Raw genomic sequence first — 21,672 nt, forward strand, 5'->3', positions numbered from 1 at the left:
GTCTCACTACGCTAACACGTGGAAACCTACAGCATGACAACAATGTGGGACTAGGAGGTTTCCCACTGCAGCCTCGGTTTGGCACAATGGAAGAGGTCCCATGCTGCAGTCTTGGTTTGGCACACTGGATTAAGGAGGTACCATGATGCAGCCTTGTTTTGGCACACTGGATTAAGGAGGTACCATGCTGCAGCCTTGTTTTGGCACACTGGATTAAGGAGGTACCATGCTGCAGCCTTGTTTTGGCACACTGAATTAAGGAGGTACCATCCTGCAGCCTTGTTTTGGCACACTAGATTAAGGAGGTACCATGCTGCAGCCTTGTTTTGGCACACTGGATTAAGGAGGTACCATCCTGCAGCCTTGTTTTGGCACACTAGATTAAGGAGGTACCATCCTGCAGCCTTGTTTTGGCACACTGGATTAAGGAGGTACCATCCTGCAGCCTTGTTTTGGCACACTGGATTAAGGAGGTACCATCCTGCAGCCTCGGTTTGGCACACTGGATTAAGGAGGTACCATGCTGCAGCCTTGTTTTGGCACACTGGATTAAGGAGGTACCATCCTGCAGCCTTGTTTTGGCACACTGGATTAAGGAGGTACCATCCTGCAGCCTTGTTTTGGCACACTGGATTAAGGAGGTATCATCCTGCAGCCTTGTTTTGGCACACTGGATTAAGGAGGTAACACCCTGCAGCCTTGTTTTGGCACACTAGATTAAGGAGGTATCATCCTGCAGCCTTGTTTTGGCACACTGGATTAAGGAGGTAACACCCTGCAGCCTTGTTTTGGCACACTAGATTAAGGAAGTATCATCCTGCAGCCTTGTTTTGGCACACTGGATTAAGGAGGTAACACCCTGCAGCCTTGTTTTGGCACACTAGATTAAGGAGGTATCATCCTGCAGCCTTGTTTTGGCACACTGGATTAAGGAGGTAACACCCTGCAGCCTTGTTATGGCACACTAGATTAAGGAGGTATCATCCTGCAGCCTTGTTTTGGCACACTAGATTAAGGAGGTATCATCCTGCAGCCTTGTTTTGGCACACTAGATTAAGGAGGTACCATCCTGCAGCCTTGTTTTGGCACACTGGATTAAGGAGGTAACACCCTGCAGCCTTGTTATGGCACACTAGATTAAGGAGGTATCATCCTGCAGCCTTGTTTTGGCACACTGGATTAAGGAGGTCCCATCCTGCAGCCTTGTTTTGGCACACTGGATTAAGGAGGTCACATCCTGCAGCCTTGTTTTGGCACACTGGATTAAGGAGGTACCATGCTGCAGTCTTGTTTTGGCACACTAGATTAAGGAGGTACCATCCTGCAGCCTTGTTTTGGCACACTAGATTAAGGAGGTACCATCCTGCAGCCTTGTTTTGGAACACTAGATTAAGGAGGTACCATCCTGCAGCCTTGTTTTGGAACACTAGATTAAGGAGGTCCCATCCTGCAGCCTTGTTTTGGCACACTGGATTAAGGCGGTAACATCCTGCAGCCTTGTTTTGGCACACTGGATTAAGGAGGTACCATCCTGCAGCCTTGTTTTGGCACACTGGATTAAGGAGGTCACATCCTGCAGCCTTGTTTTGGCACACTGGATTAAGGAGGTACCATGCTGCAGTCTTGTTTTGGCACACTAGATTAAGGAGGTACCATCCTGCAGCCTTGTTTTGGCACACTAGATTAAGGAGGTACCATCCTGCAGCCTTGTTTTGGAACACTAGATTAAGGAGGTCCCATCCTGCAGCCTTGTTTTGGCACACTGGATTAAGGCGGTAACATCCTGCAGCCTTGTTTTGGCACACTGGATTAAGGAGGTACCATCCTGCAGCCTTGTTTTGGCCCCCTCGATTAAGGAGGTCCCATCCTGCAGCCTTGTTTTGGCACACTGGATTAAGGAGGTCCCATCCTGCAGCCTTGTTTTGGCACACTGGATTAAGGAGGTCACATCCTGCAGCCTTGTTTTGGCACACTGGATTAAGGAGGTACCATGCTGCAGTCTTGTTTTGGCACACTAGATTAAGGAGGTACCATCCTGCAGCCTTGTTTTGGCACACTAGATTAAGGAGGTACCATCCTGCAGCCTTGTTTTGGCACACTAGATTAAGGAGGTAACATCCTGCAGCCTTGTTTTGGCACACTGGATTAAGGAGGTATCATCCTGCAGCCTTGTTTTGGCACACTGGATTAAGGAGGTCCCATCCTGCAGCCTTGTTTTGGCACACTGGATTAAGGAGGTACCATCCTGCAGCCTTGTTTTGGAACACTAGATTAAGGAGGTACCATCCTGCAGCCTTGTTTTGGCACACTGGATTAAGGAGGTCCCATCCTGCAGCCTTGTTTTGGCACACTGGATTAAGGCGGTAACATCCTGCAGCCTTGTTTTGGCACACTGGATTAAGGAGGTACCATCCTGCAGCCTTGTTTTGGCACACTGGATTAAGGAGGTATCATCCTGCAGCCTTGTTTTGGCACACTGGATTAAGGAGGTCCCATCCTGCAGCCTTGTTTTGGCACACTGGATTAAGGAGGTCCCATCCTGCAGCCTTGTTTTGGCACACTGGATTAAGGAGGTACCATCCTGCAGCCTTGTTTTGGAACACTAGATTAAGGAGGTACCATCCTGCAGCCTTGTTTTGGCACACTGGATTAAGGAGGTCCCATCCTGCAGCCTTGTTTTGGCACACTGGATTAAGGAGGTACCATCATGCAGCCTTGTTTTGGCACACTGGATTAAGGAGGTACCATGCTGCAGCCTTGTTTTGGCACACTGGATTAAGGAGGTACCATCTTGCAGCCTTGTTTTGGCACACTGGATTAAGGAGGTACCATGCTGCAGCCTTGTTTTGGCACACTGGATTAAGGAGGTACCATCTTGCAGCCTTGTTTTGGCACACTAGATTAAGGAGGTCCCATCCTGCAGCCTTGTTTTGGCACACTAGATTAAGGAAGTATCATCCTGCAGCCTTGTTTTGGCACACTAGATTAAGGAGGTACCATGCTGCAGCCTTGTTTTGGCACACTGGATTAAGGAGGTAACACCCTGCAGCCTTGTTTTGGCACACTGAATTAAGGAGGCTTTCTTGCAGTTTATACTCCACATATATTGAAGTGCTACAGTTTCCTATGAGGTTTGCTACATAGACCCTCCTGTGTTATACACCCCTGGGTATGACATTATGTCAAGGATTTTACTGGTGATCTGAGAGGTGGGCCTATCTTATTTATATATTTTTTGTCACACTATTCCATGTTTTCTACTATACAGTAACGTTTGTGTATTATTGTATTTGTTTAATACTATTAGCATTTATTATGAATGTACAGGATTACATAATAATGTACTGTTATATATCACAATGTCATTGTTAGATACATGTAATAATAATATTTAATGGCAATTAAATGGATGATAAAAAATGAACCCAAAACAGTGCATTAACAAATAATCAGGAAAGTCCAGAGCATAAAATTGAAAGTCAGGCTGTGAGCTGTGTTCAAGTCTCAGAATGGTAAAGCCGCAATCCCAAAGAAACAATGAAATCATCAATGAGTAAAGTAGTCGAGATCTCGTCTACTGATTAGATAAGACGATAATGTAAGGGGTGTTGTGAGCCAGTATTCTCCCCATGGACCAGGAGGACGTTTCAAAAGGCAACTTGTAACTTGTTTAGAGGAGGATATAAAGTTGACAGATAGGATTCCCAGCTTGAAGAATCTTTGGTAAATGTTTCCTTCACTTTTAAAGTTTAGAGTCACTTCATTCAGAATTTGTAAAATAATTTGTTGGAAAAAGGCAATTGCGGAGGGATATCTGGAAATATGTTTTGTAAAACTGATCTCCTTGACAACACTTTCAGTATTGTGATTGATTGGCAGGGTCTTTGTGAAGGACGGAGAATCCTATTAGATAATAATATTTGTATTTCGCCTCCATTCTCCCCAAACAGGAACATTACAGAGTTAAAGGATCCAAGATTCCTATACAGACCTTGTCTAACCATGTTACTGGACCTTGTCAAATGTTACTGGACTATGATTATAAATTCTGTCAGTAAATGGTGGGATATGTAGTTTAACAATTGTAGCAGGGAAAGGTTCGATACCCCAGATATTGAGCACTGTTATTGAGCGTCACTGTACACATAACGGGATTAATAAGATAAAAATCACTGTACTAGAAAAGTCAAAAGTCTCTTGGATGTTCTGATTGCTGCCACGGTTGTTTCTTCTGATCCGGTTCATTAATAAGAATCTTCCTCGACGTGGACTCCTGCCAGGGAGAACATCTGACGGGTCCTTTAGTCTGCCAGGTACATTCTCCAGAATACCGTGACAGCCCTTTACTCGCACTTTCAGAGTACCTGTCAAACAATCAGAATAAATATTGTAACAATGGCTATTACACTTTCACATTGATGTTAAAGAAAACTTTGTGTTTGGTCAAAGTAGCACACACAGAATATGAAATGATTAGGCAGCTTTTACATCTTTATCAGAATATAAATCAACCAAAACTGAACTTACAAACAGATAAAAACTCAGTAACTTCAGTTAGTCCCTGCTTGGTAGTCAGACAAGGTTTATCTCACTGGTGCCATTAGAGAGGAAACGTATACTATTTGCATTATTAGATATTTCTAAACACTCACAGGAGTAATTCAGAACCAAAATGCAACAAGTCCACGCTATACAAGTTGGAACCCCTCTATGCAAAGTGAACAAGGAGTCCACGTCTGGATTAACCTTTACACTTAGTGGGACTCTAAGATAATAAAAAAAAAAAAAAGTAAAACTGAATTCATGAGAATACCAAAAAAGTGCAAATTCTCAGTAACATGTCATTTTCACATATTCAGATGATTATAAACTGTGTCTTAGACAGTAAGTAAAGTCATTTATCTAATTTCCCATTAGTAAAATATTCCTCAAAGTGTAATGCTTAACTTGTTTACTTAGTTTATGCTATTAATTCACTCAATAAAAAGTTATGCAGAAAGCTAGCTCAGTACATTTGGAAGAATGATGCTAAGAGTTACATATTGTTATCATTTAAAATGTCACCGGTCACATTTAAACTTGCATACACGTCACATAGAATAAATCCTGCTGGAATATCAGTAGACTAACTGTGAGTTTCCTCCAGTCAGACTTCACACAGATGGAAACATGCTCGGATATTTCAATGTTAAATATTCTTGTTTCGTTTATTCCCAGATCTTTCAGAGACAAAACAACTTACCGGTTAGTGCTATGGACTTGGATTTGACTGAACCAAGGGACAGTTCCTCGGTGGTTATACTCTTCCTATGGTGGCCATCAGGAAGTTCTTTCACTCGTTCCTGCAAGGAATATTTAAGGAGGTCCAGCTTTTCATTTGACGCCTGTAGTATTGATTGTGCCTGTTAAAAAGTGAAAAAAAAAGATAAAGGATCAACAGAACGACAGACATTATCTGCTGGCAAAAATATCTGGAAGCTGCTGTCTAACATGAGCTGATGTTCAAGGTTAGACACACAAGTCCTACAAGTGTGGCTCATACTTTCACTGTATTTATAAAGGGTGTTATAATTAGACATCATGTTCAATGTATAAAACTCAGGATTAATCACTAAAGTCTGAAATCTGAACTGCAAATATTTAAACTAAAAATAGTGATCTGGAGAAATTCCATCTCGGCTTTAGTCAGAGCTTATCTAGGTTTGTTTCAGTTTGGTAATTCAGATTTTTATTTCCTACAAATCAGTTTATTGAAAAAAACCCGTATTTAACTTAAATGCTGAATGGAAAAGAAAAAACTAGTTAGCATAGATTTCCATAGATTGATATTATGCTATTGGCTTTTAATAAAACTAAATGGGAATTAAACAATTGGGAGAATTGTAAATAAAGCACCATAGAGACAGAATAAAATACAGAACAAATGGACCAATAAAGACTTCAAACAATTAAGGTCTCAGAAGAGAGAATATAAATTATTCATAAAGCAGATTCTGTTGGCGCTTTATAAGTCATAATACTATACCATGGCTACTTGGCTAATGCCAATAAACTGCAACTTCCAACCCCTTGACAGACATTGGAGGCCCATTATTCATTCTGGGGATGAAATGGTTAAGAGAATACACTTTGTAACTGACCTCAACAAGCGGCTTTCCATCCAATTTCTGGATGGCATGTTTGGCTCCTTCAGCCACGGCACGCTCGATCGCAAATCGGTGGCTCAACTCCTCAATGCGTTTCTCCAATGGACTTATTGTAGGTGTTTCTAGGACACAAATTATTAAATTTTATTATATTAATGGTAAAAAGGAAATCGACATGGTAGTTTCAGGTGTCACAGTATTAAACGGGTAATTTCTATAAGGTTTCTCTACATATTTCTATATGTCTCAGTGCACTGTTTCAAACACAAAACATTTTAACCGCTTTCCGACCACAGACAGAAATTTCCCATCAAGCTTGTCATTGCCTAAAGGAACCTTGATGGAAAAGTTCTGTCATTTATTAAAGTTAACCCTGGATCACCGCAATCGCGGGGTTAACGCTCCTCTGGTCTGTCTCGGTATTCAACGCAGACTGGGAGCCCCCGATCGCACTGTCCCTGCAGCTGTGATCGCTCTGACAGCCTCTGACTCTTCCGCGGCCAGTGTGAAGTGCATGGAGACGGATCAGTGATGATCTGCTTCTCCCTGTAAATAAAAGTTTTTAAGTTAAATCCCACCCCCTTTCACCTGCTTTAATATAATTAACCCCTTTCATGCCAATTGATCACTGACTACAGTTGCCAATTGGCAGGGACTACATTTTACAGTCATCAGCTTTTTATTTTTTTAAACCCTGAGGGTTAATTTTTATCTTTTTGAATCCTCAGGGGTTATATTTATTCTATTAATTCATTAAAATATTTTAAAATTATATATTTAGCTAGCTGGGGTGGGCGGAAAATAGTGGGGAATTGGTGAATTCGTTGTTAGGCTAGCTTGCCTGCTAAAGAGCTCCAAAGTGGGACACGGACACATCAAAACACCATGAAAATTCACACTTAAAAACCTGAACTTGTCACGTCTCGTTTACAGCACTGTAACATCACAAAATAGTGTCTAGGTCATACATTGGGCATATTGGTTTACTCAGAAGATGTAACTGAGCATACTTTTGGGGATATTATGACAGTGACACATATCAAGTGTAAGAAATATTTTTTTTCCTTTCACCACAAACATTGGCATAAATTCGTAAAAAAATGGTGACAAGTTAGGGCACAATATACGCCATATAAAATACCCTGGGGTATCTGCTTTATCAAATGAAAGCCCTTTGTGGGGTTATTTAAACAGTCAAACTGCTATAATACTCCAAAATGAGACATAGGCCCGTCAAATCATTATATGAAAATTCTAATTATAGAAACTGAAATAGCCTTGTCTCTTATATGGCATTGTAGATTCACAGAATAGTGCCAAAGGCATACAATGGGGGTATCGTTATACTCAGCAGATGTAGCTGAACACAATAGCACACACTAGCTTTACGAAATACACATTACAAAACCGTTGTTATTGGTGTATATGCCAAAATAGAGAAAAAAAACACTTTTACTCCAATATTTAGCAGAGATTGGCGATGAAATCGCTACGTTAAAAGTGTCAAAATAATCTTGGGTAAATAGCCTGTTATAATAAAACACAGTAAAAAAGGAGGAATATTGGTAAAAGGTGCTCAAATCACCAAGTGTGAGTCACTCCAAATCACACAGAAAGTGTATAAAGCAATATCGTAAATAGTATAGTGAGAGCAAGTAATTATACACCAAATATAAAATAGATAAAATATATTAAACAGGCAATATTACCATATGTCTTGGATGTCCTAAAAATATAAAATAAAGGACATAGTATAGCCTGTATAAAATTAATGAAATGAAATAAATATAAAATTGACCACTCACGTGGTGCTGAGCCTTAAATAGCGGCTCAGACTATAAGCGCCTTTTTATAATTTCCTGGAGACCGCAATGCTGGAAAGGCAGGTTAAGTTTATCTCTGTCAGAATCCCCTTGTGTCAATTGATGAAAACCAAGTCAGGAAGTACAGGAACAAACTTTATTTGCATAGCATAGCATATAATGGAATCTCCCAAGAATATTGCACTAACGCGTTTCGACCGTTATAGTCTTTATCAAAGTGCTGTAGTGTGAAACAAATTTAGCGTTTAAATACATTAAAAAATGCGCGCATTGTGATTTCTTCGCCGGTTTACTTCCGGTTTCCGGCTGTTACTCCTCGTCATTTAATTTCCGGCTTCCGGTCACGTTGCGTGTCACAGGGCATTTCCGGGTCAGCGGTCATGTTCCCTTTGCGTTCCAGCGAAACTCCGGTTCCGGTCAGCATCAATGAGTTTTTCTCAAATATCTTTTGTACCATGTCCATAATGTAAATAAACAGTGTAAAGAACATCCATTTTATACATATTTATCCATGCTTTGTACTGCTATTCGGAACTTTGGTGGGGAAGCTTATTGGAATAAAATATTTTACTAATTTTAACACAGTAAAAATTATTGAAAAGGATTACATATATATAAGAATATGTCATATCACGGAATATATAAAAACAGGCGAAGAAATCACAATGCGCGCCTTTTTTAATGTATTTAAACGCTAAATTTGTTTCACACTACAGCACTTTGATAAAGACCATAACGGTCGAAACGCGTTAATGTGCAATATTCTTGGGAGATTCCATTATTTGCAAATAATACAAGAAATAACATTTGAATCATAGCTGAATTCCCTTTGTCTGACACTTCCAAGAGCTGTATGTTTCCCCATAAACCTAGCTTTCTATAAGAGAGCAGAACACAAACCACATTCACAATACACAGAACATATGACATCACTGAACCTTTACCTTTATGTTGGAGAATCAACATGCGCAAAATTTCTATTTTTCTTTTGCTGTCATGGAGTATTTTCTGAGCATCACTGAGATGTTTCTGATCCTGTAAGCAGAAAAATCAAATGGATAATTAAGATAAACAAAGACTGGACGTTTAGGTTTATTACCCCACACCACCATGTATACATGAGCTAAGTTTAATTTTCACTGTCCCTTAAAACCCTTTTGAAGAGACAATGAAGTCACCAAGGCGCTTAATCTCAGTGAAATGGCCTGGGTGCAGAGTTCCTTTCCCTTTTAATCCTGCAATGTAAAACAGTGCAGGTTTTTTTAGAAGTTATTGCTAGGTTAAGTTCACCTTTAAAGGCTGTCATACTGACAATGATTAGAGGTGCTTCCACAGCAACAAGTAAAAATCGGTCATGTGTCGCGGAAGCTCATAGAAAAGCATCAGATCTCCAATGCAACCCAGGAGGAACATTGGATTGGACCATCAAGAATGATGCCACGTTTCCTCACTGATGTTGCGGGATGTAGAGAGGTGGAAAAGGTAAGCAAAACTTTACTATTATTTTGTATTGCACATGAGGGGAGGGGGACGATGACATGTATTTGACTAAGATCCAGCGCACTCATCCATTCACCAAATAGCAATCTCAAGGCTCATATAATGTAGTCGCTTTATTTAAAAACACCTAACCTGGGCAAAAATAATGGGAATTTAGTTACAGTATATGATCATACATTGCATAAGCCTGCCACAACGTCAATGTACCCCATTCTTGGCTGGTCCTAATCTAGCAACCTAATGTATGCTCTTATGAGATTAATCCACCTCAACTAGGCAAAAACATTGGAGTTGTGGCAGGCTTATGCAACGTATGATCATATAATGTAACTAATCCCCCATTATTTTTGACTAGGTAAGGTGATTTTAAATAAAACGGCTACATGTTAATACTTAAATTATTGTTTAGTGAGTGCGCTGGATCTTGTATGTTGTATGAATTGGCCCCAGCAGCACCCTTATAAGTATGCATGTTTAGATGAGTGCCTCCCTCTTGGTTTCTTGTATTTGACTAGGGACAGGGGCACCTCAGCATTAGGGATACAGGTTTGTATTTCTAACACTGTAATGTTCCTTGCATTTCTCCTCTATTGTTGGTCTTCACCTAGAGATTTAATATATTTCCCTCTTTACCACCAAATTACTTCACATTTTCAGAACCGACACACTATTTACAACAACGGCAAAAGGAAAGCTAACAAAAAGGATTTAGCAAATGTGGAAACTATACATCAACATATTGTACCCCTCCGCTATTAACAAACTATTTGAAGACAACATCATGGTAGATGGAGAGGATGTTAGGGAATACTCGTTTACCAATCTTTACCTTGATCCCTACCTTATCTGAAATGCCAGCCCCTTCTAATTAGACAGAATGTGCTCTCTGGGACGTTTCAATTTATCCTGTATTTTACTTTCATTCACTCTTATGGTATTTACTTATGGCTGCCTATTCCTTGTACATCCTTTATATCCTTTGCTATCATGTCTTTCCACGTTTTTTTTTCTCACCCACGGTTTTGTTTCTTATTTCTCTTTCACCATCTATCCACCCCCCAATATGTCTTGTAAATACATCAAATCAAAATAACTAAAAAAAACGAGAGTTGTGTATATCTTTGTACTTAAAAAAGTGGAAGGAAGAGCCTTGTACTATTCAGCTGAGAGAGAGCCGTAGGCGAACTCCACAAAATGATGTATTTTAATTTCAGTCCGATCCAGGAGCAGAAAGAGTCCATTAGCTCCTGGATCCCCAGCCTGCTATCAACTAAAATTAGCTAGGATCCCATCACGAGTGGGAAAAAGTCACACATTGCAGAAAGTGGAAGGAGTTTTCTAAAATGCAAATAAATAAAGATATAGTTTATCTTTAAGATAAAATAAAATATGCCAAACATACTTTGGAGCGGTCGGTAGAATACGCCTTTATCAGCTTTTCTGCTTCGCTCTTAACTTTGTACTCATCTTCGAGTTGTTTCTCAAAAGTGGCTAACTTGTCCTCATCTGGTGAGGAGAATGAATCACTATCAGAAGCAACTGGAATCTGGGGACCATCTGCAAATTAATAATAAGACAAAATAAGAATTACAAATGGCAGCAGACAGTATCACTCAATCGAGGTTAATGAAAGACAGACATCGAAAAGTAAAACCACGATAGCTGAAGCCAGTCATGATAGCAGCATCTAGTCTACAGTAAGTCACAAAGTGGATATAAAAATGGTGTAAGCAGGTTAATGATGGGTAGTTTGGTTACTTTAATGGGATATGTGATATGTATCCAATATATATTTATATATTTACAACACACACACACACACACACAAAGTGTTTTAATGTACCTGGGTGTGCCCCTGCTCCTTGCTCGATAACATCGATTACTTGTGTTCCGCTGACCTGAAAAGGCAGAAATTAAAAGAATCAGAAAAAGTCTCTTTGCCAGACGAACAGGATCACAAGTTATTTGTGGCTCTCAGCGTGGTTACTATGTGCTGGATTGTCTGCGAGGAATCTCTGGTCCTGTCTGGTGTGGTAGACTCTGCTTCTATTGATCTGGTGCCGATTGCCTGTTCCTGTGCTGCTAGTATTAGTGTCTCAGTGCTGTCTTTCAGTCCGGATATATTTATTATATACATATACAGGATATATGTGTGTATAAGCATCCTAATAACAATACTCTATAGTACTTTCACTTGACATACCACTAACTGAAATGAATAAGGGTCAAGGAATTCATACCACAAAAACCGATACAGTAACCATATGCTGTCACTGTGCTTTGGACATTAAAACTGGAGCCATGAAAGGGTTAAATATTGAAGAAAGAATAAAATGATAGACCTGAGTGTAACCTCCCCAGTGTTCACCATTACTAATCAGATAACATGTTCAATCTGTATTCTCTTTATCCCCCATCCTGGACTACACTGGGGAATTGGTTAACATAATAAAACTCAGTTAATTATATGTAGAACTGGAATCTTATACAGAAAATCAAGTCTTTTACTTACATCACAGCATACACATGGAAAACAGGAAAAAATTGTTCTACTATTTGCCATCTTTAGCCACGTGATCACCACAGCAGCTAAGCAGTGACTACTGTTTAAGCAGTGTGTACTGACTGAACTGTGCTCAGCAAGGATGATGTCACAGTGATGTCACAGCGAACAATCAGACCAGCTGTAGCTATCTCTGCCTTTCAATACTCCGTATAGGAGGAAATGCCCTAAATACCTAAAAATATAAATAAAATGCATTCCCCAGTGGAAATTAACGGTATATATATATACACACACGCACACATATACACATACACACACACACACAGTGAGGGAAAAAAGTATTTAATCCTCTGTCGATTTTGAACGTTTGTCCACTGACAAAGAAATGATCAGTCTTTAATTCTAATGGTATGTGTATTTTAACAGTGAGAGACAGAACAGAACAAAACAAAATTGCAGAAAAACGCATGTCAACAAAAGTTATAAATTGATTTGCATGTCAATGAGTGAATTAAGTATTTGATCCCCTATCAATCAGCAAGATTTCTGGCTCCCAGGTGTCTTAAAGGGAGTGCTCCTAATCTCAGCTCGTTACCCGTATAAAAGACACCTGTCCACAGAATCAATCAATCAGATTCCAAACTCTCCACCATGGCCAAGACCAAAGAGCAGTCCAAGGATGTCAGGGACAAGATTGTGCACCTACACATGGCTGGAATGGGCTACAAGACCATCGCTAAGCAGCTTGGTGGTGCGATTATTTGCAAATGAAGGAAACACAAAATTACTGTCAGTCTTCCTCTGTCTGGTGCTCCATGCAAGACCGCAAAAACACAAAGCCAAGGCAACAAAGGAGTGGTTCAGTCTCCAGACGTTAATCCCATAGAAAATCTGTGGAGGGAGCCGAAGGTTCGAGTTGCGAAATGTCAGCCTCGAAACCTTAATGAATTAGAGAGAATCTGCAAAGAGGAGTGCGACAAAATCCCTCCTGAGATGTGTACAAACCTGGTGACCAACTACAAGAAATGTCTGGCCTCTGTGACTGCCAACAAGGGTTTTGCCACCAAGTACTAATTCGAAGAGGTCAAATATTTAGCAAAACATACAAAAAGATGGGGTAGACCGCCAACTCCAAAAGAGGAGGTGGGATCTACTCCAATCCACAGATACCTCCAAATGTAAGTATAGCTAAAAAAATGGTGGGGACCTTTATTGACAATCAAAAAAATATATATAAATTCAATTAAAGTAAAGGCAAAATTGCTAGATACCCAAATGAACTCCAAAAAACAACGTGTAGCAATCATGAGAAAAGTGAAAACTTCACCTAGTTAAAATACCCGGTAACTAATGGCATGAAGACAAAACACAGGTAATTAGGGGCTAAACGTAGCTCATACTATATGGGCCTTAATAGATCCCCAAGTAACGTCACGTTAACCCCAGACACCTGATGGTACTGTTGGAAACACCTCTAAAGATAGTGAGGACCCAACCCAATAGCCAAACACAAAAATCCCAGTAACTGTAAAGGAGGTAGAAGTCACTGGATAGGTTCCTATGGGTACTGGTCTACTAATTTAAATCAGTCGCAGAGGCGGTAGCTAGTGGACCTTACTAAGTATAAGTGGTAAACAGCCGGTATACTGAAGTGGCTGCTAGTAGCTGGGTGCAGAACTCAGTTGATCCATAGAAGTGAACGAAATTGGAAAAAGAGGATGGACTTCCCCCCTAGTACATACCAAATTGCACCAGTGAAACCCATATACGGTAAAACGCCCTGAATGAAATAGCCTAGAGACACTGCACCCTAGTATGCCCTAGCCAGCTCACTAACTGAACTTAAAAATGGCAAAGCTACCTGCTGCTTCGAGGCATCCTCAAGCTATCCCTCATAAGTAGAACAGAGGAGCACAGTCCACTAACTTCGTTAGGTACACATAAGTACAGGCATCATGGTAACCCAGTTAAAGATAAAAATAAAGAAAAAAGAAATAGTTCTAGCAAATAATATGCATCGGCATGGTACAGCTCGAGGCGCGTTTCGGCGTTTACATACACCTTTGTCAAGAGCAAGCCGGTAATTGAGAGGAAGACTCCTTATAAAGGGACGGAGGGAGACCCCTCCCCTTGTCAGCGTCCAATACGGACTGGTGGGTGGATCAGGAGGCAAGACGGGGCGTGTGAAAATTCCCTCTCCCCGCCCATACTACCAATCAAATGGCGGTAATTTTCCAGTTTTTCCAGTTGAGCTATTTTTTTGTGATACTTTTAATTCACTATAACTGAATTATACATAACAGTGTAGAATCTGCATTTGGCCACAGCAATAGGCAACATGCACAACATCATCTAGAGCACCAGATTGCTCCCACATCATCATATTGCACCCACAGCACTTTCCACATCACAGCACCAGGTTGCACTCACAAAACCTCCCACAGCACTTTATAAATGCCAGCAATAATAATAATAATAGAGAGACCCCTCTCCAGGGCACATTAACAGAGGCCATCTCAGTATTAGAGCAGAGCTTTCCAAACTTTTTACGTTGGTGGCACACTTTTCAGACACGCATCCTTTTCCGACACGCAGTTCTGTGCTCTCAGTGAGCGATTCCTGTCAGACCAGGTAGGGGAAACAGAAGCTCGACAATGCTACACGAAGTGATAGCAGGAGGGTAACGTTGTGCAATGTGCTCCCCTTCCTGTCGGACACCTCTATGCGACACTCAAATTGTGTGGCCGACACACTAATGTGTTGCACCACAAAGTTTGGTAAGCTGTGCATTAGATAGTCTCTTTTAGAAAAAAAAAATCTATCTATCTTCACCTGTGTGTCTCTTAACACCACTTTTGTGTTTCTTATCCCATCTTTAGTCTTAACTCGTTTTGTGTATCGTACCACCCGTTTATTGTGTTATCCTCCATTTTTTCCCCATTCTGCCCAAAACCTCCTCCATATTCACCCCACACCTTTTGTCCCTTTTCTCATAATCTGCCCTCAAACCTTCACCTTTTTCTATATTCTCCAAACTTTGTGTCTCCTTTCTCAGCCCCCCGTCCCCCAACTTCTCTTATATAATCAGACATTCAACAGTATTTTAATCGTATTAGCTGACTTTTCATTAGACACACGCCTTCCACTTTCTTCATATCCCACCAACCTCTGCCCCTTTTCTCATATCCCCTCCACACACACACACACCTTTAACTTGCTCCATATTTTGCCCCACACCATAAATTTCTCCATATGAACTTCACCTTTTGTCCCTTTTCTAATTCCTCCTCTAGAGGATTCAAGGAGGACTGAAAGGAGGAGCTAGCAGTGGCGTCGCTAGGGTGGGGCATCCCTACATCATGCTGTGCCCCCCCAAAAGGGCAACTTGCTGGCCATGTGTTTAAATTCTATTCCCTCGGACTGTAACAGTCTATTACAGTCCGAGGGAATGCAGTGCTGGGTATTGTCTGTGGAAAGATGCTGGGGCACTGACAAGCTCCGCCCTCAAACCAAGCCCCGCCTACTGCACATAAGCCCCACCCCCGCAGTTCAGCAACACCCCTTGCTGCTGTGTGTGTGTGTGTGTCTGTCTGTCTGCTAGTGAGAAAGGTTGTGTGTTTGTGTGTGTGGACTCAGCAATCTGTGTCTGTGTGTGTCTGTGGATGGACACCGCAGTCTGTCTGTGTGTGTGTGTCTGTGGATGGACTCCGCAGTCTGTGTGTATGTACTCAGCAGTATGTGTTTGTGTGTGTGTGTGTGTGTGTATATGTATGGACTCAGCAGAATGTGTGTGTGTGTGTGTGTGTGTGTATGTATGGACTCAGCAGTCTGTGTGTGTGTGTGTGTGTGTATGGACTCAGCAGTCTGTTTGTGTGTGTGTGTGTGTGTGGACTCAGCAGTCTGTGTGTGTGTGTGTGTGTGTGTATGGACTCAGCAGTGTGTGTGTGTGTGTGTATGGACTCAGCAGTCTGTGTTTGTGTGTGTGTATGTGTGTGTGTATGTGTGGACTCAGCAGTCTGTGTTTGTGTGTGTGTGTGTGTGTGTGTGTATGGACTCAGCAGTCTGTGTTTGTGTGTATGTGTGTGTGTATGGACTCAGCAGTCTGTCTGTGTATGGACTCAGCAGTCTGTCTGTGTATGGACTCAGCAGTATGTGTGTCTGTGTATGGACTCAGCAGTCTGTGTGTCAGTTTATGGACCCAGCAGTCTGTGTGTCTGTGTATGGACCCAGCAGTCTGTGTGTCTGTGTATGGACTCAGCAGTCTGTGTGTCTGTGTATGGACTCAGCAGTCTGTGTGTCTGTGTATGGACTCAGCAGTCTGTGTGTGTGTCTGCCTGCTAGTGAGGAAGCTTTTGTGTGTGTATGGACTCCACAGTCTGTGTGTGTATATGGATACAGTGCCAACTATGGCACTGTATCAAGGGAAATGTGTTTGTTTTTTTAATAATCCCTGGTGGAAAATAATAAATCCTCCACCAGGGATTATTAAAAAAACAACAACACATTGTGTCGGGGGTGGGGCTTAACATGCGGCAGGGGCGGGGTTACACTGCGGCGAGGGCGGGGTTAAATGTGCCCCCCTACTTTTGTCCCTGGACCACCATGTGCCCCCCATAAAAATGAATCCTAGAGACTCCACTGGGAGCTAGACATGATAGCAGGAGTATGGGGAAGGATGAGACATGCAGGACAGCAGGATAATGGGGAAGGAGGAGCCAGGCAGGACAGCAGGATAATGGGGAAAGGAGGAGCCAGGCAGGACAGCAGGAGAATGAGAAAGGAGGAGCCAGACAGGACAGCAGGAGGATGGGGAAGCAGGAGCCAGACAAGACAGCAGGAGGATCTAGAAGGAGGAGCCAGGCATGACAGCAGGAGGATCCAAAAGAAGGAGCCAGGCAGGACAATGGGAAAGGAGGAGCCAGGCAAGACAGCAGGAGAATGGGAAAGGAGGAGCCAGGCAAGACAGTAGGAGAATGGGAAAGGAGGAGCCAGGCAAGACAGCAGGAGGATGGGGAAAAAGGATTCAGGCAAGACAGCAGGAGGATGGCGAAAAAGGAGACAGCAGGAGGATGAGGAAAAAGGAGCCAGGCAGGACAGCAGGAGGATGGAAAAGGAGGAGCCAGGCAGGACAGCAGGAAGATGGGAAAGGAGGAGCCAGGCAGGAAAGCAAGAGAATGGGTAAGGAGGAGCCAGGCAGGAAAGCAGAAGGATGGGGAAGGAGGAGCCAGGTAGCACAACAGGGAGATGGAGAAAAAGTTGTCAGGCAGGACAGCAGGAGGATCCTATGTGAATACGTTTTCCCCTCAGGATGTACTGCAAATCGGCAATAAAGTATTACATGCATTTACAGTAAAATAAACACTGGTACCTAGTATGGATACCTGGATGGACAGGGTGCACTTCTCTTGCTGCTACCCCACTGGATCCACATCACCTGAGAACAGAGCACAGCACAGAAAAAAAATAGCGGCCTTTGCATTGCTGGCATTTTTGCAAATCGGCACCGGCCATACTGTGGCGAAAGTAACCTTGCCACTGGTTTTTGGAGGGGCCGGTTTGCCAGCCTCCTGCCCTGCGACTATGGCCCTGGGATGTATTGCGCTTTACAAACTATATTTGGGCATAATGGATTTTTGTATGCTGTTCCTGGCCCTTTAAATACTTTGGAGTAGTGTTACAACTTTTAAACTGGCACTTCGAATGCAGTCGAAGTGCCGAAGTCGTCGACAAGGCCGCCATTCGACAAACGAACACGTGGCGGCGGCCATTTTAACTTATTCGATTGCGGTCAGGTGACCCATACCTACTTCGACACCGCGGCTGGAGACTAAGTCCCGTTCGAAGATGCGAACGCTCGTTCGAATGGGACTTAGTCATTTTCTCGTTGTAAAATAGACCGACCACACAGCCCAAATCCATGGAACTGTTTTGGGCATGAAAATGTGCCTGCGGTCGGTCACAAAGGACTTGCGACTAACTTTTGAACTAATGGAAGGATTTGCATGATTTTTGAGTATGTTCATATTTCAAGTATGTTGATTATTAATATGTGAAGATGAATGTATAGTTTTAAAGTTATAAAATGTATAAAAATGTATAAGTTTTAGCTTGGAGATAATTGAGTAGATACAGTAAGAAACTCAGAAGAGGAAGGAGACGTCTGTCACTCAACAAGGTAGGTATATCTATACAAACCAAGGTAGGAGAGTAGTCGAAAAATAATAATACTTTATTAATAACACAAAAACATAGTGTAAAAACTAGAGCACAAACAGAAGAATAATCACTCCACCCTATCCATAACTACTAGTCTAGTCCAATATGACAGACCGTAGTGGTTGGAAGGGAGGAGAAGGGTATCAGGGGAAGGGGAGGGGGAGTGGGTAAGAGGAGACTAGGCTAAATAAAGTGTAGGGTGCCTAGAAAAAAGTAAAGCTAATTCCAATTCCTACAGTGCAATATCGTAGATGACCAGTCAGGATCACTAATAATTGAAAATAAGGTCTGTTGACTGGATCATTAGGCGTAATGTGACACTATAGTTGTTGGCCACTAGGGGTCACTAGAGAAATAAATCCTAGACCTATTGGTTTACTTCATTCACAAAATAATATCAAGTGTCAATGTGTAAACAGATAGAAACATTACAGTATCGGAAGATTGAACAAAGTGTAACATATCTGTCAGTATTGCAATTTGCTGGTACTGACAGAGCACTACAACTGAATAAAACCGTTGCGTGCTTGGTTACTCCTGTGCTGGAGTTTGGTTTACTTCATTCGCAAAATTGTATCAAGTGTCAATGTGTAATCAGATAGAAACATTACAGTATCGGAAGGTTAAACAAAGTGTAACATATCTGTCAGTATTGCAATTAGCTAGTACTGACAGGGCACTACAACTGGTTAAAACCGTTGCGTGCTTGGTTACTCCTGTGCTGGAAGGGTGTTAAGTGCATATACGATCGTGCGGTATTGACACCTGGCAAGGACAGTTATTTATTAGGTCTACTGCGTGGTCTCTTACTCACCGTGCTTGATAAGATTATATGTATCAGATTGTACAATATAATCACAGTATCTAGTTTGCAACGGTAGTATACTCGATACGTGATGTTATCTGTTACTCCTGTGTGACATACAATTTAAGCGTACGATCTGTCAGTGCGCTAACAGTGCTTAAATTAGCAAGTATAGCTCATATGACACAATAAATAGATTTAGAAAGACATAGAATAGGAATAGTGCCTTCATGGGCACTGGTTATAGTAAAGAGAGTATGCCAATAGAGCGGCACAATAGTAAATAGGTAAAAGATATTGCATATACTGTGGAATAGTTTAGATGAATCAGTACCCAGATCGGTATGATAATTACTTTCCAATTCATATACTGTGGAATAGTTTAGATGAATCAGTACCGGTATGATAGTTACTTTCCAATTTAACTTGGTCGATATGTTAGATTCCCAAACGTTAAGTTCTGAAAGGATTATTAAGTATGATCGGTAGGTAGTATCCTCAGCTAACACACTCGGTCTATTATCTGCCTATAGGGCTGTTAAACAGCCAAGATAAACTTTAGTAAGGCAAGTGCTGAGACCAGATCGTCAGATACTTGGAGGAATAGAGTCTAAGTGGGGAATGACGGAAAGTAGACGACGATGTCAAGATGATGTCGGTGTAAACCCGACGCGCGTTTCGCCTGGATTAGAGGCTCGTCAGGGGGAACTTGCTCCCCAGGCAAGTAAAGTTTAAAAAGCCCGCCCTTAGTTCTCATTGGTTGTCTCGGAGCACAGGGGGGAGGGGGCTTGATGAGCTGGTACGGTGGCCAGGAGTGCTCAAAACGGATATATCAAACTTCTATAGATCCCTTAGTGGAGGAAAAGTTCCATAATTAAGGGTTTCTAGCAGTACCCAAATAGGGCATATGTAACACTATGTAGTGAATGCTAGTAGTACACTAGCCAGTCTGCAGACTAGACGTATAAGGTCTAGCAAGATAATGAGCCCATAGATATAAAATGTATAGATAGGCATGCTAGGCTCATGCTATAGTAAAGACTGCATACTAGAAAAAATAGTATACTGGTGCCAATCTTGAGGATGATGTAATACATATTCTGATAACTGAAAACATGGACATTAAGGCAATAACTAAAAAATGATCGTCATCATTAATGATAGTGGACTTAAGCCCGATGTTGAAAGCTACTTAATTTATGAATGGTGTAAAACTGATTTCCTCATTTAGACCGAGAAGAGCCAAGGTCTTAAATAAAAAAATCCATTGCGATTCTTTTTGCAGTAGAACTTTATTAAAGTTGCCCTTCCTAGGATTGGGAAAGAGTTTTTCAATTGCTTGAAATTTCAGAAATTCGGATTTGCCAGCATGGAAGTTCTGGATGTGTCTTGCCACTGGGGATGGACGCCACGTGTTGTAAAATTCTGCGTCTGAACTGCTGAAACGTTTTTCCAATGTATTGGATTCCACAGTTGCATGTGATTAGATAAATAACCCTAGTGGTGCTGTAGTTCATGGTGATATGGGTTTGTGTATACGTAGTTGATTTTGAAGGTAATATGAATTGGCAGGCCTTGCAATGGCCGCATTTGTAGGTTCCCTTCGTGTCTGTTAGCCAATTCGTGGCTGGTGAGGGAGATGATAAATGGCTGCGAACCAATTAATCTTGTAAATTGCGAGGTCTGCGTGCTGTTACAGAAGGGTAGTCAGGTAGCACGTTGGATAATTCAGGGTTATGTAATAATATGGGCCAGTTCTTTCTAAGAATCTTGGACATAGGTGCCCAGCCCTGATCGAAAGTCGCGATACAGCGTGGGGCCTTTTGTTCCACTTTGGGCTTGGTGGAATGAAGACTTAAGTTCCTATCCACATCACATACCCGCTGGAATGCCCTTTTTAAAACTCGGTTCGGGTAACCAAGTTCCTTAAAGCGCGATCTTAATATTTTGCATTCATCGTAAAAGGTTTGGTCAACCGAGCAGTTGCGCCATGCTCGTAGATACTGTCCATAAGGAATGGAAGCTTTTAATTTATATGGATGGTGACTATCCCAATGTAACAGACTATTAGTCGAGGTGGCTTTCCTAAATAGTTCTGTTTGGATAGTCCCGTCTTGTTGTAGCAAAATCTTAAGATCTAAAAAAACTAATTCATGCTCATCAATAACATGAGTTAGTTTCAGATTGATGTTGTTGTCATTGAGAGCCTTCACAAATTCTTCAAAAGCAGGAACAGAACCTGACCACATGAGTAACAGATCATCTATATATCTGTGCCAGCTTATAATGTATTGATGAAAGTGGTTAAAACGGGATGTCAAAACAATGCACTGTTCCCACCACCCCAAAAATAAGTTGGCGTAAGTATGGCGGTCCCGGAGATCTGTAGATAATACTGGCTATTGAAAACAAAATAATTATGTTTGAGAATAAACTCCAGGGTGGCTAGAATGAATGTGATTTGGGGCTCGCTATATGCAGCGTTATCCAAAAAGAATCTGCATGCTCGTAGGCCTGCCTCATGTGGAATGTTTGTGTACAATGCGACCACGTCCAGACTTGCCAGCTGGGTATAAGATGGAACTGTCATGTCCTGTAGTTTTCGAAGTGTGGATTTGGTGTCTTGTAAGTAGGATGGTAGTTTAAGCACCATAGGATGAAGAATTTTCTCAATAA

The 21,672-nt window shown here is 41.7% G+C and overlaps 1 protein-coding gene across 1 annotated transcript in view; it reads right to left on the bottom strand.

Moving 5' to 3' along the window:
• Nucleotides 1-21,245, bottom strand: part of LOC134582604 (serine/threonine-protein kinase N2-like) — a 41,846-nt gene extending 20,601 nt beyond the window's left edge. The window contains exons 1-7 of the mRNA XM_063439271.1: nt 20,877-21,245; nt 11,313-11,367; nt 10,872-11,026; nt 8,914-9,004; nt 6,141-6,268; nt 5,243-5,402; nt 4,179-4,364 (exon numbers count right to left, since the gene is read on the bottom strand). Of these exons, the coding sequence (XP_063295341.1) occupies nt 4,179-4,364; nt 5,243-5,402; nt 6,141-6,268; nt 8,914-9,004; nt 10,872-11,026; nt 11,313-11,367; nt 20,877-21,245 (1,144 nt within the window). The remainder of the gene's footprint in view (nt 1-4,178; nt 4,365-5,242; nt 5,403-6,140; nt 6,269-8,913; nt 9,005-10,871; nt 11,027-11,312; nt 11,368-20,876) is intronic.
• Between the last annotated feature and the right edge of the window lie 427 nt (nt 21,246-21,672).

This window comes from Pelobates fuscus, chromosome 13, assembly GCF_036172605.1.
Source record: "Pelobates fuscus isolate aPelFus1 chromosome 13, aPelFus1.pri, whole genome shotgun sequence".
Lineage (NCBI taxonomy): Eukaryota > Metazoa > Chordata > Amphibia > Anura > Pelobatidae > Pelobates > Pelobates fuscus.